General features: G+C 31.4%; 1 protein-coding gene across 1 annotated transcript; it reads left to right on the forward strand.

Annotated features, from left to right (window-relative positions):
* Positions 1–11,348: 11,348 nt before the first annotated feature.
* LOC132164649 (aluminum-activated malate transporter 8-like) lies at positions 11,349–14,285 on the forward strand. Its single transcript, XM_059575191.2, has 6 exons — positions 11,349–11,689; positions 12,451–12,591; positions 12,690–12,965; positions 13,058–13,170; positions 13,318–13,461; positions 13,610–14,285. The coding sequence occupies exons 1-6, from the start codon at positions 11,419–11,421 to the stop codon at positions 13,961–13,963; spliced, it is 1,299 nt and encodes a 432-aa protein (XP_059431174.2). The 5' UTR covers positions 11,349–11,418; the 3' UTR covers positions 13,964–14,285.
* The last annotated feature ends 244 nt before the right edge of the window (positions 14,286–14,529 follow it).

A 14,529-nucleotide genomic window follows, 5' to 3' on the forward strand; every position in this document is an offset into this window, starting at 1 on the left:
TGTGTCAAGTGGTAGTAAGACTCAAAAAGTAATCATGATTACCAAAAAGTCTTACTAATTAATAATGATAACAAGTTTATGGTTGAAACTGAAACGGATTCGGATCTTCTGAAATTCTTAGGAGAATTCTAATTTCTGAAATTTCAGATTCAAGCCATTCATTTTTATCTAAGAGTCATTATCTTGCCATGTGTCTCACTACTAATAAAATAATAAAATAATGATGATTATTAATATCATGAATATCATTAAAAATTTATTATTATTTTATTAGTAGTAGGACACGTGGCAGAACAATGACTCTTAGATGAAAATAAATGGCCTGAATCTGAAATTTCAGAAACTAGAATTCCCCTAAAAAAAAAAAAAAAAAATAGAAACAATTTACCATTTTCTCTATACGTAGATTTTAATTAATTATTGGCAGAGGCAAAACTAAGATTTATGGAGTGGGGGGACGAATTTTTTTTATTTTTTATTTTTTATACATTAGGAAGACAGACTTAAATAAATACAAAAGCACATTGATACATATAATTTCTGTGTATGTGTTTGTACGTATTTATATAAAATAAAAGCATATAAGTCTTAAATTTAATCTTATGACATCACAAACATATAATAGTATAAACAAATAGCAAAATAAACTAAACATGATTTATTAGGTCCAAGAAAAATGTACCTTTGAATATGCAGAGAGACACAAATATTATTTTGGGGGACAAAAGTATAATTTTGAGAGGACAAATTTATAAATATGCATACTTTAAGACACTTTTTAAAATTTTTGGAAGGACATTCGTCCCCCAACCATTGCCTTGGGTCCGCCCCTGATTATTGAGAATTAAAATTATGATACAAAGTAAAACACCTAGATATTGTAATAATATTTTAAAGAAACCAAAAGACACACATACAACTTCTTAATATTTTTTAGATAGGTTGTCAAACTTTCACATGAATTTATTTTCTCAAATAACACTTAAGTAATCAAATTATCTTTATAATTTTTACATTTTGATTGTTCTTTTATTAAGGTGTTGTGGTAGGTGTACAGACATTCTTTATATATTTTAATAAATATATACTTGTAGTTAAATTGTTGATGAATGATGAATATATAAAAATTTCAAAATAAATAATATATAGTTTTTCCTTTATTTGTTACTTATATTATTTAATAATTTTGATGATTATTTTTGTTTCAACTCTTTTTAATTTGGCCCTCTTGAACCAAAATCTTGGTTTCCTGGAAGCAGGTGAGTCGTACACCAAAGTAGGAAAACAACATCTTTTTTTTTTTTTTTTTTTTAAACAATAATAATAATAGGAAAATAACCTATGTCGAAGATGAAGAAGGACACCCAGAAACTGATATTTGACAGAATTAATTACATCATATTTGACTGAATTATTTACAACTTGACAAATCTTTAAAACGATCGACAGAGACACTCATTTATTAAGGAAAGAAAGTTCGCTACCATTGCCTTATAAGAGGGACTCCTTCCCATTTAGAAGGAAATGAGGAGGAGTTGGTCTTTTATTTTATAAGGGTAGAATGATCATTTAATTTTTTTTCGGACCATTTTACATTTGTAGAAAGGTGGATCGACTCTTCTCCATTTCCTTTGAAATGGAGAGGATCCTTCTCTGTATAAGATGAGATTAATGACGTACTATTATTAATTTTATGTGCCTATCTAATGATGTACTATTACTGATTTACGAGCCTCTCTAATGACGTATTATTATTGCTATTATGGCTTTATTGGCTGTACAAGGATTTTCTCAATTTCAAATGAAATATATGATATTTATTTTAATGAAAATTTCACTTTAAATCCTTGAATTACTATGCATTTTGAGAAGACTCCTCAAATTTAAAAAATTCTCAATTTCACCTCTGAACTTTCAATTTGATGCAATGTACCCCATTCTGTCAATTTTTAAATGCTAAAAGTGATAAAATGACAAAAATGACTATTATACCCTTGACATTTTTATAAAATTTTAAATAAAATAATAATTTTATTATTAAAAAAAAGCACAAGGTGAACTTTTTTTTTTTTTTTTTTTAATTTAAAAAAAAAAGAAAAAAAAAATTGAAGGGTAATTTGTTTTTTTGGGATTTCCGCTAGGGTTTAACGGCATTTGACAGAGGGGGGTAAATTGCATCAAATTGAAAGTTCAAAGAGTGAAATTGAGAGTTTTTGAAATTTAAAGGGTCTTCTCAAAATGCGTGATAGTTCAGAGATCATTTGTGAAGATTCTCCTATATTTAAATTTGAAGTTAATATATCTAACGATATAATTAAATATTATTTAATTTTTTTTTTTAAAAAAACATTCTAGTATTGACTTTATACATATTATTAGATGTATTAAATTTAAATTATGAAATGGAGAGGATCCTATTCTTGCTTCGCTGTATTTAGTGTTTGGCATAAAATTCAAAATTTATTTTCTACTTTATATCACATCAATTAGAGGCGGAAAGATTAACTGTTTACCGTTTACCGACCAACAACTGACTTCCAGCAGTCGGTATGCTTTTTTTTCTTGTCGGTTAAATGACAATTAACCGATTTTTCAAGTAAAATTTGAATTTTATCTAGTAGATTTCCTTTTTTGTTTTGTCCAATTGATTTGTGGTTTTCTTTTTGGTCAATGTTCTAGAGACTTACTTTTTCTTTTCATTTATAAAGTATATGCTTTACTGATTCTGTAGTTGAAAAGAAATTGATAAATCGTAACATAAAAACTTGTAACAAAAAATTAACGGACTACTTAATTATTAACCGACTAATTGACAAACCGAAAAAATAGAAACTATTCCTTATCGTTAACCGACTTCCACAATTTGGTAAGCGAAATGCTCCTACCGATACCAATTAAACTGATACCCACCTCTGCCATCATTTCCTCTCTCAAGACTCTTTTAAACACACGCTTTTGTCTTTATTGCACAAATACGCGTGAAGAAACATTGACAAACCATAGCATATGAGTACTATCTTCGCATTATCAATTAATAGTCCATATCGACTTCAACAGCAACCTTCCTCCGGCCAGCAAAGCATGAACAACATCCAGTGTTATCTTCTAGTTTGACCTTTTGTGGACCCAGATATCTGCTAAACTCCACAACCTTCCAAGTTGCATATGGCTACTGTTAGGTCGATAAGGTCTATAAGAACATAAAATTGGCAATGTACAAATTTTCCTTATAATCTTTGACAATTGCTCTCGCACCCATCTTCTTGTTGAAAATATCTAATCATCTTCTTGTTGGGGGTGGATTGTAGCATTAGGACCAATGCTATGGTTTTGACTTTCACATATATCATATTGATTTTGACCAAGAGAAAAAGAAATGCTGTTTGATTTTGTACCCAGGCTAACTCTTATATATAGATTAATGAAAAGTTGACTTCACACAGATTTTTTAAACTTAATTCTTCTGTCGTTTTGTGAAAGCCAAAAGTTGTTCTCAACATTTTTTTGTTAAACTAATGATTAAATGATTAAATATATATTTTCCTATCAGCTTAAGTTTTTGGGATAACTGGTAATTTAACATGGTATCTGAGCTAAAAGTCCTGAGTTCGAACCTTGATTAAATATTCCATGTGTTGGGTTTCACTTATTAAATATATTTTTTCCTATCAGTTTAAGCTTTTGGGATGAATGGTAATTTAACATTTTTGGACCCCTTTGAGTATAATAGGAATTAAAGTAAGATCAATGTTTAATAACTTATTAATATCAAAACATGTAATTCTTAATTTTAAGTAAAATAAAAAAAAATTACTCAACTAAATATTCAAGAGCTCATAAGGCGTCCCCAAGGGGTAGCTCAATCGGCTGGGGACCACGCCTCATAAAGCGGAGGTCTCTTTTTTGAATCCCCCTCTCCCGTCTTATGCGGACATGTCAAAAAAAAAAAAAAAAAAAAAGAGCTCATAAGGCTTAATAAATGCTCCCACCCTGTTATTGATGAAATTAGTGGAGAATTAGAATTTGTACCGAAGTAAATTTTAGTTAATAAGAATTATTAGTTATCAGTTAGGGTTAAGATTAGTTTTATTTTAAAATTAAGTTTATCATTAGTTGAGTATTATTTATTTTATCTTATTGTAAGTGTTTATTTAAATACACTAGAAAATTAATGAAATTATCGATAAGTTAATTTATCAAACGTTTAATTTTGTTGTTGAGGCTTAAGATTCCTCGAACTATCTTAAAGTAAGGAGGCTTAAGATTTTTCGAATCATCTTTTAAAAAATCACTTTTTCTTTTTAATTTTCCAACACAGATTATATGTGGGTACAAAACAATTGGTATTAGAGATAGGTTGCCTATCGATCACCATAGACCCAACCATGTTTGTCAGAGTCTTCCTGATGCTAGAGTAAAAAGTTTCTAGGAAAGTTATGCAATGGTGAGTTCTCTTGAAACCTATGAAAGAACATGGCCTTAAAATCTGTTAGGGAAGAGGCTAGTGACTCCTCTGATGAGGACTCTTTTGAGGATGAGGATTCGACTTTGCTTGCAAAGAAGTTTATAAAATTCCTTAGGGCTAAAAAGGGAAAAAGCCAGATCAAGTCCTCCAAGTTTTCTAATAAATCTAAGGGTGACTTCAATGGAGCTAGCCTTCCTAGAAAAGAAGAACAAGAACTCTCAAAGCATTCAATGACACGAGTTTCTAGTTCTTTTCTTTTATTTTTTTTTTTTTTTTTGGCGTATTCAGGCTGAATGTCTACTTTATAAGAAATCTAAGGAAAATGCCACGAATGTGACCTTAAGGGAAATACCAGGAAAGTTAAAACCATTCATCCATTGAGGGGTAGTACTAATAGACTAATAGTTATCTTATGTACCTAGTGATAGAATGGTCACTCCATGCCTAGGATTGTACTTCTTGCGCCATCATTCATCCCATTGCCTGTTATCTAGCTTGTGTTTTTCATATAGCCACAAATTTCTTTTAAGTTGTTTGAAAGAAATTTCTTTCAACCAACCTATTTTAATAAGTGACAAGTATTATGTCTAAGATTATACTACTCTAATAGTAAAATGACAATAAATGACTATTAAAATATTAAAAAAAAAATATAAAAGATGACACTTATCACTTATTAGAATAATTTGGAGGAAATTTATGTCCTGTTCATATATGCCTTTTTGTGGATCCGACTTATATGCTATTATTAAAATAACAGCATGTAAGCCGAATCATTTTTTGCATTGCATTGTGTCTTATTTTTGGTTGTCTTTATTTGTGTTTCATTTTTTTTAATAAAAAAGCGTTCCTATTTGTGTATTTTTTGGGTGCATAGTCTTTAAATCACAATTATAGTTTATCTTTTGTCTTATGCAAGAAGAATGATTTTTATGCAATATGTAGTGTTTATGTGCATAGATAGTGTCGAATATTTAGCTTATGCTTGCCATTTGTGCACAATATGATTTCCACAAGTTAAGTTTGGCCGCACGTGTGAGTGTTTGATAGGCAATTATTTGTGAAGATATTACATTTTTTAAGGACCAAATTGACTAGTTCAACCTAAGGTTTATATTTCGAAAAATGGGAAGGGCTCAACTATTTTGTTCATTTTGGGGGCCAATTTTTGCCTTATTTTTTAATTTTAAAAAATATTAAAATAAAAAATAAAAAAAGTTTCTGAAGTAATAATTTTTATTTTGGTTATTCTTTTTTTGGTATTTTTTTAAAAATAAAAACTATATTTTGCTTCAGAAACGTTTTCCTTATTTTTTAATTTAAAAAATAACAAAATTAAAAATTAAAAGAGTTTCTAAAGCAATAATTTTTATTTTGGTCATTCTTTTATTTAAAAAAGTGGTCATTATTATGAAGAAAAATACAATTTTTATTTTTTAAATAAAAGAAGGACCAAAATAAAAATTATTGCTTCAGAAACTTTTTAAACTTTTTATTTTATTATTTTTTTAAATTAAAAAATAAGAAAAAAAGTTAGCTCCAAGTTAACGCCAAGTTGGAGCTTTATCATTCCTCTTATATTTCATCTAATATCTCACTCTATCCACCATGGCGCATGTGCACGACAGAAAAAATTGATGTTCCTAGATATGCCAAAAAGTAAATATTGCATGGTAAAATTTCGAACTTTAATGTCTTTATAGAAATGTCAATTGTTCGTCCCCAAGAGGTAGCTCAATCGATTGGGACCACACTTAATGAAGTGGAGATCACTAGTTCGAATCCCCCTCTTGTGCGGACATGTCAAAAACAAAAAAAAAAGAAATGCCAATTGTTCACTCAAAATATATAGAGTGAACAATCAAAAGATATAGACTCATATTTGATTTGATTAGAATCAATGTTGAAATCAAATATTATAATATCAAATTGCGTAATATATTAACATCCCTACAAATTCAAGGTAGAAGATTTTGGAAGTTTGAGTTTGATTTTTCTTCTCTTTTCCTTATTGCTTGTTGGAGATGGAAGTGGCTGGAGGTGGTTGGCGACGATAATAATAGGCAACTATGGGTCAAAATGAAAGTCAACAAAGGGCTGAAAGGAGAGGGAAAAACCTACTATGCGGTCGGACTGCAAAACCCAACTTTTGCAACTCCCAATCAACTATTGCCACCTAAGCTAAGTGCACAAACATAACTTACAACCAAATACACCGGATGAAAAAAAAGAAAGAAAGAAAAGAGAGAAAGAAGGAGAAAGAAGAAATGGCGTGGGTCTGGCAGAGAAAGAAGAAATGGCCGCTAGGGTTATTGCAATACAGGTCGTGTATGGCTGGTCCGGTTGCATTTTCCGGTTGCTTTTTTTTTTTTTTTTTTTTTTGATTTTTGATTTTGATTTTGTTGGGTCTCTGTTGGTTCGGCTGATTGGGGTTTTGAGTTTGGGAAGAAGAGGGGATTTGGATTTGGAGTTTGGGTTTTATTTTTTCTGGTTTGGCTGATTGGGGATGTTGGTTTTGTTTTTCTGGTTTTTTCTGGATGAAGAAAAGAGGAAGAAGAACAGAAGAAAAGAGGGTTTGAGAGAAAGAAAGAAGAAATGGCCGGTGATACTGGGTTTGGGGTGGGTCAAACTGGTTTGAGGCGAGACCCACGGCGCCGAGGGAAAGTCTTGGGATTTTCTCTTTCTTTGCACCTTCTTCTTCATCATATTCTTCTTATATATTCTCTGCTTGTCATTGTATCTTATATTGTCTTCGATTAGTTAAATCAAGTTTTGGTCAGAGCTTTGGACCCAGGAAAATGAAGGTGAAGTTTCCCCTCCATGCTAAAATATAGTCTTAGTCTAATTTCTTATTGAACTATAAATCTTGCTATCCTTGAATTCTTTAATCTTTTTCAATGCTCCTTGATGGGTTTATGGGCTTTTTTTTTTTTTTTTTTTTACCTCTTCTGGGTTGTTTTCAAATTTTGATAACATAAATTTGCATGGCACTTTTCTGCAGATTTTTTTTTTTTTTTTTAAGAAAAAAATTTTATTTTTTTATGAGCTTTGCTATTGTTATTTCAGAATTATTTGTTTTCTTTAATCATTTCTTTCACTGCTCTTTCTCATGGCTCTGCGAATTAGCCCTTCAACGAAGTCCTTTGAAACTAAGTTCTTTATTTTTGTTGTAGAGAAGAGGAATTTGGTGTATTTCAAAGAGAAGAGGAAGAGAAGAGAGAAGAATGTTTTAGAGAGAAGAAGAGAAATTGAAACCCATTCGATTTATTAAAGAGAAGAGGAATTTATTAGGTGTTTTAGTTTTATTGTGTACTTGTGTAATAAGGTGACGTGTCACTCAACTATTAGATGCTGCAAAAGGCATTGTTTGTAGATGGACCGCATAGTAGGGACACTCAAGGAGAGTCAACTATGAGTTGAAATGAAAGTTAACTATGGGTTCAAATAGGTTTGGATTTTAGACAATAACATAAAGGTCTAACAAAAATGGGCCAAAATGACTGCTAACTTTAGGTTGAAATGAGCCTGAGTTTTAAATAATACCACAAATGCAAAAAAAAAAAAAAAAAAAACAAAAAACAAAACAAAACAAAAGATGGGCAACTTGGCCTTTAAATTTTTTTTTTTTTTTTTTTTTTTTTTAATTTTTTAATTTTATTTTATTTTGAGTTTCAGAAAACTTATATAGTTGATGACAGGATTGCAAAAGAAAAACTAAATTTAAAGGGATAAATGTAAAATTGGTTCATGTGGTTGGCCTAAATTACAAATCACTTACTGTGGTATAAAAAATAATTTATAGGTCCCTATAATTGACCTAAATTATAAATCACTCTATGTAGTAAAAAAAATAATTTATAGGTCCTCATAGTATACCAAAATAACAGTTTGCTCACTGAAATCAATTTTCATTAAGTAACTTAACATAATCTATTACTTTGTCACGCTATATTCAATAAAAATGCAACACGTACTATTATTAATTTTTTACTTAAAAAAATAAAAATTATGATTTTTCACATCATTTTACGACACTAGCTAAGTTTACGCATCAGCCCACACTCCATGTCATATTGTTACAGTAAATTAATCTAATCTCTTCTATTCTCAAAATTTTACCCCTTGCGTAATCCTCCCTCATTTTCATCTTTTTTGCCACGATTTGGGATCATTTTGCGAGAATTTGAGAGTCGTATTTTACAAGAATTTGACGTGGAGTGAGGGCTAATGTATATTATCTTAGCTGGCATCCTAAAATGATGTGAAAAATCCTAATTGTCATTTTTGAAAGTCGGACTTAATAATAACACATGTTACTGTTTTTATTGAGTATGATGTGGTAAAGTAATGGATTTTGTAAAGTTGTTTATAGGAAATTGATTTCAGGGAGTAAACTGTTATTTTGGTCTACTCTCATGAAGACCTATAAATTATTTTTTATAACGTAGGGAGTGATTTGTAATTTATGCCAACTATAGGGACCTATAAATTATGTTTTATACCTAAGGGAGTGAGTTATAATTTAAGTCAACCACATTGACCAATTTTGCGTTTATCCCAAATCTAAACATATTTCAACTATCCAATAATTATTTCGGATTAGGATTCTTTCTAATTCATTTGAACTGGATAATATCCAGTTATTTATAGGGAAATGCTAGGTGCTCTCTTGGTGTTCTTCTAGTGTTCTCCTGGTCTTATGTGGATATTATTTTCTAAAAAATAAAAAAAGAAAGTTGCTCTTATATATCTCACTTGGTATTTATAAAATAATATTTACGTAGGAGTAGGAGGACACTAGGAGAATACCAGGAAAACACCTAGCATTTTCCTTATTTATATTAGAGGAGTATTTTTGTCATCTCAAAAAGTGAAAAGACAAAAATACTCTTCCAATATATAAACAATGAACCGGAAAGAATCATGTTCTACCTATAACACAACGTACACCTTCAGCATGCGAGAAGCTCCAAATTAATAAGGATAGACTCCAAACATTAAACTATATTTAACTAAACTCCGCAAGAATTTGCTGTTGATGGACTTTCCATATCTTCGTGGTCTCCATATTTGGCTGATTGTCTGCACAGACGAGCTTTTTTTTGGCTCGAATATTCTCTTCCACTGGGATTGTCTCTGCAAGTCCAAAAACGTCTCTCCATCAAAGGTATCTGCCGGAGATGAGTCAGGAGTGAGATTCGCCGTAGGAGGTGCGGGAGGAGACGAAATCGGCAGTGATGTTGTCGAAGAGAAAAGGGAAAAATAAAAGAAAAAACCCAAACAAACACAAAATAAAAGAAAAAAAAAAAAAAAAAAAAGAAAAAGAAAGAAAAAAAAAAAAAAAAAAAAAAGACTTACAGTATTCTGGTGGAGACGATGACTCTAAAATTGAAGTAAGGGAGTTGGGAAAGAGGATTTTTTTTCTTTTCTTACGCACATGATGCACATCCCAGATAGACTCAAGAGAAAAAGAATTGCCACAAATTGAAACAAAGTTGAAAGGGACTAAGCATTGCTTTTGTGATGGCAGAAGAAAGACAAAATTCTACCGGACGTACCTTGGGAATCATTAATCATGGCTCTGATATCATGAAATATAATTTAATGCTATGTACAGAGGCAGAATTAGAATATTTAGTTTAGAGAAATGGATCCTTTAGCACATTTAGGAAGACAAATTTGTCCAAAAATTTTATCCTCCAAAAGAAAATGACCATATTACCCCCATAAATAGACTAAATAGATATTTTCCATTTCAAATGAAATGGAGAAGATCATTTTCCTTAGTTTGGGGGGTAATTTTTTTTTTTTTTTTTTAGAAAAAAAAGTTTAAAGGGTACAAAGCTAATTTTTAAAAGTATTTAATCTTTTTTTTTTTTTTGGGACCACTCGCAGACCTCCCAAGGCTAGGGGTGGTTCGGCCCCTGGCTATGGAAATATAAAATGAAAAGCGGATTAAAAGGAGATATGCTATAGTGCAATAAAAATACTATTTTTGGCCCACAAAAGTCTTAGATGGCAAGAGATTATAGGTCCATAGTGAGTGGGACCACAACAACTATGGATTGGGCCTATGACCTCTTGCCACCAAGAACTTTTATGAGCAAAAAATGATCTTTTTATTGCACTATATAATTTATTGATTAAAAGAAAATAAAAATAAGAGATTTTACTCTCATAATGTCAAATCCCATAATATGATCTAAAATATGAGATTCTCAGATTTTAAAATACTGGCCCTCCATTACATCAAACGGCCCAAATAAATGCAGAGTTTTGCGTGTTACCGAGATAAGTGGGTTTGGTATGTTGAAAACCAAACGCCCTAGTAACACACAAACTTTGCATTTATTTGGACCGTTAGTTGTAATGGATTACTCAAATTTTAAAATCTGAAAATCTCATATTTTAGAAAATCTGAGAGAATCCAAATCCTAATATATTATAACACTAGCTATTAGGGTTCTGTGTTGTAGATGAGACAAAGTAGAAGATTAGTCAGAGTTTTGGAGTTATTGCGGTAGGAGACAAATGGGTCATTTATTAAATACAAGTTAGATTTTTACTGCAAAGACTTTGTTAGTATAAACTGATTGCATAATTAATCTTATATAGCTAGTGGAGTGATTTGACCTCTAAAGAGTTCTTTCAAAGGCTTTAATTTTATCACCAAAATTGTTGTGTGAGATATCTTTATTGCTTTGATTAATTTTGGCGATTGATTGTGTGGCTGCTATTTTTTTTTTTATTTGTTGGTTTTATTGGAAAACACTTATTCACCACCCTCTAGGTGTTGTTTGGAGTCGTTGAGTGAATTTGACTCTATAATACATTATTGCAAAACATTTTATATAGCTGCAGCCAAGCCCTCATCTCCTTTCACTCTTGTAGGGCTATTCCCACATCGATCATTCTCTCTCAACTATTGCTATCTTCCCTTACAACGCATAGAAATGACTATTGAATCTCAAAATGATCATGAAAATGCATGGGGACTGCTCAAGGCCTTGCCTGAGAAGTTATGGGGAAAGGTAGTAGATGTTGCAGAGAAGATAAAGAAATTTGGAGAAGATGATCCACGAAGAATTACTCATTCCCTAAAAGTAGGGCTGGCTGTCACCTTGATTTCCTTATTCTACTACATCCGACCACTCTATGATGGTTTTGGTGCCAATTCAATGTGGGCTGTTTTTACTGTCATTCTTGTCTGCGAGTTTTCTGTTGGTAAGCTTCCAATTTGTTTACAAGATTGATGAATTTATTTACAATAGAACAATAAGGGGCGGAACTAGGATTTTTGGTGTGTGGAGACTGATTTTTTTTTTGTTGATAAGTTAGAAACATTAACTTATTATATAAACACAAAAGCACAAAAATAGTCCCCAAGAGCTAGCTCAATCGGCTGGGACCACGCTTAATAAAGCGGAGGTTACTAGTTCGAATCTTCTTGCCCCCTTTTGTGCGGACATGTCAAAAAAAAAAAAAAATTATTTATATGTGTGTTTGTACTTGTTTATATAAAATAAAAACATAGAATTTTTAAATTTAATCTCATATCATCACAAAGACACAATAATATAAAGAACTAAACACAATAATATAAACAACTAAACACGATCTATAGAGTTCAAAAAAAATGATACCAAAAATAAATATTGTAAACCCAAATAACTACAAAATAGTCACTCAAAAAATAAATAAAAATATTTTCATCAATTCTACTCTTTTGCACAAATAAATGCAAGTAAAAACAAGATATGTGGAAGATGGCTAAGAATGACGCATAAAATGTTAATTTTGGGGGGACAAATATATCAAATTTGGGGAAACGAATTCATAAAATATGTATATTTTATAAAGAATTGTAAAAAATTTGGGGGAGATTCGTCCCCACCCTTACACTTTGGTCCGCCCCTGAGAACAACGTACTAATGACATGGAGCTGACAATTTCTGATTTTGGTTTTCTTTTGCCATCTTTTAAAGGAGCAACACTAGGAAAAGGCTTAAACAGGATGCTGGCAACCTTATCAGCTGGTGCTCTAGGTATTGGAGTCCATTCCCTAGCAACTCTGTCTGGTGACACAGGGCGGCCCATAATACTTGGGTTCTTTGTCTTTTTGATAGGTATATATATATATATATGTGTTACATTAAGTCGGATTCTTTGTGTTTTATATTTAGTTCAAAATTGTCAAACTCATTTCATTGTGGTGCTCATGCAGCTGCAACAGTTACATTTGCAAGATTCATTCCAGCAATGAAGGCAAGATATGATTATGGACTGATGATATTCATATTGACCTTCTCCTTGATATCCGTATCGAGTTACCGAGAGAATGATCAGCTGCTAGTTATGGCCTATCAGAGGCTAACCACAATCGTGGTTGGTAGTTTTACTGCCATTGTTATATGCATTTGTATACGCCCTGTTTGGATTGGAGAGAATCTTAACAATCTGGTAGCTAACAACATGGAAAAGCTTGGGAAATCCTTAGAAGGTATATATATATATATATATATATATATATATAACTCATTTCTATTTTATTTATTTCATAATTAATTGCGTTGTTTTGTTAATTACTTGCAGGATTTGGGGGTGAATACTTCAACATAACAGAAGAAGGGCCGTCCATGGATGATAAATCATTTCTTCAAGGATATAAAAGCGTTCTCACTTCACAAGAAACCGAAGAATCTATGGTGGGTATCCAATTCTTATAGTCATTGTTAAAATATAAATTAAATGATTAAATTCTTTTATTTCTATTATTTAAATCTTTTAAAATAAGTGATGATTTCTTAAATCTCCATCACCACCTGATTTAAACCTGTTTTTTAATGTTTCAGGCAAATCTAGCAAGATGGGAAGTGTGGCACTTTCGTTTTGGGTTCCAACATCCTTGGAAACAGTACCTCAAAATTGGAACCCTTTGTCGGCAATGTGCATACAAAGTTGACGCTCTTAACAGCTACCTTAACACTAAGATCCAGGTAATCTCTTTCATAAACATGTAATGATATATATATATATATATATATATATATATATATATATATATGACATTTTTCTGCAGAGATTTATGTAGACTAAAATTGTGTGTACTAATTAATTGAAGCCTCTTATTTTTGTTCCTTTCAGTTTCAGACACCAAGTGAGTTCCAAAGCAAAATCCAAGAGCCATGCACAAAGATTTGCTCAGAATCTGGGCAAGCACTGAAGGAATTAGCATTAGGGCTAAAAAAGGTGATGAACCAGCCAACATCAGTTAATCTCCATATTGAACGCTCAAAAATGGCAGCGGAGAATCTGAAATCATTGCTCAATACAACGAGCCTTTGGGAAAATGATAATCTCCAAGTGATCATTCCAACTGGTGCAGTTGCTTTAATTCTAGTGGATATCGTGCCATACATAGAGAAGATCTCTGAGGCTCTGCATGAATTAGCCTCCCTTGCACATTTCAAGAGGGTGGACGCCAGAGTGTCGCCATAGTAATTAATCACAATATTTGCTCCATCAGGGAACATGCAACATCATTAATATCGATCCTATGGTCTATAACAAGTGGGTGCTCTTGACAGGAAATAACAAGCTAGCTAGGGTTCATTAATTCTTAAAAGCTTTTTTTTTTTTTGATATATAATTCTTAAAAGCTAAGCCAAGTGAAATGGAGAGGATCCTATTCTTTCCTTGTATAGAAGGAAAAGAGAATCGTGGTTGGGATTAACGCATTAAATAGATATTGTAAATAGCCTTAATGTTTGGTTTGGCAAGTGGGAATGTTATCCCCTCACATTGGTGGTCGAGGTTCTAATAATCTCCTGATTGAATTAAGTGCATGGAGTTTACTCATGTATGCATGCATGCATGCATTGAATAGTATTAATTATTCTATTTTCAGCACTTGCAAAAAATAAAAATAAATAAACTTACTGAAAAATGGGAATATAAATATATTAGTAAGGCAAGGCTTAAGTGTAATGCTCTAATTATTAATAAGAATAAATGCATTTTTGGTCCATGTGATTTAAAGTTTTGACAAATTGCCCTGTAAGTTT

Source organism: Corylus avellana, chromosome 8, assembly GCF_965113065.1.
Source record: "Corylus avellana chromosome 8, dhCorAvel1.hap1.2, whole genome shotgun sequence".
Classification (NCBI taxonomy): Eukaryota; Viridiplantae; Streptophyta; class Magnoliopsida; order Fagales; family Betulaceae; genus Corylus; species Corylus avellana.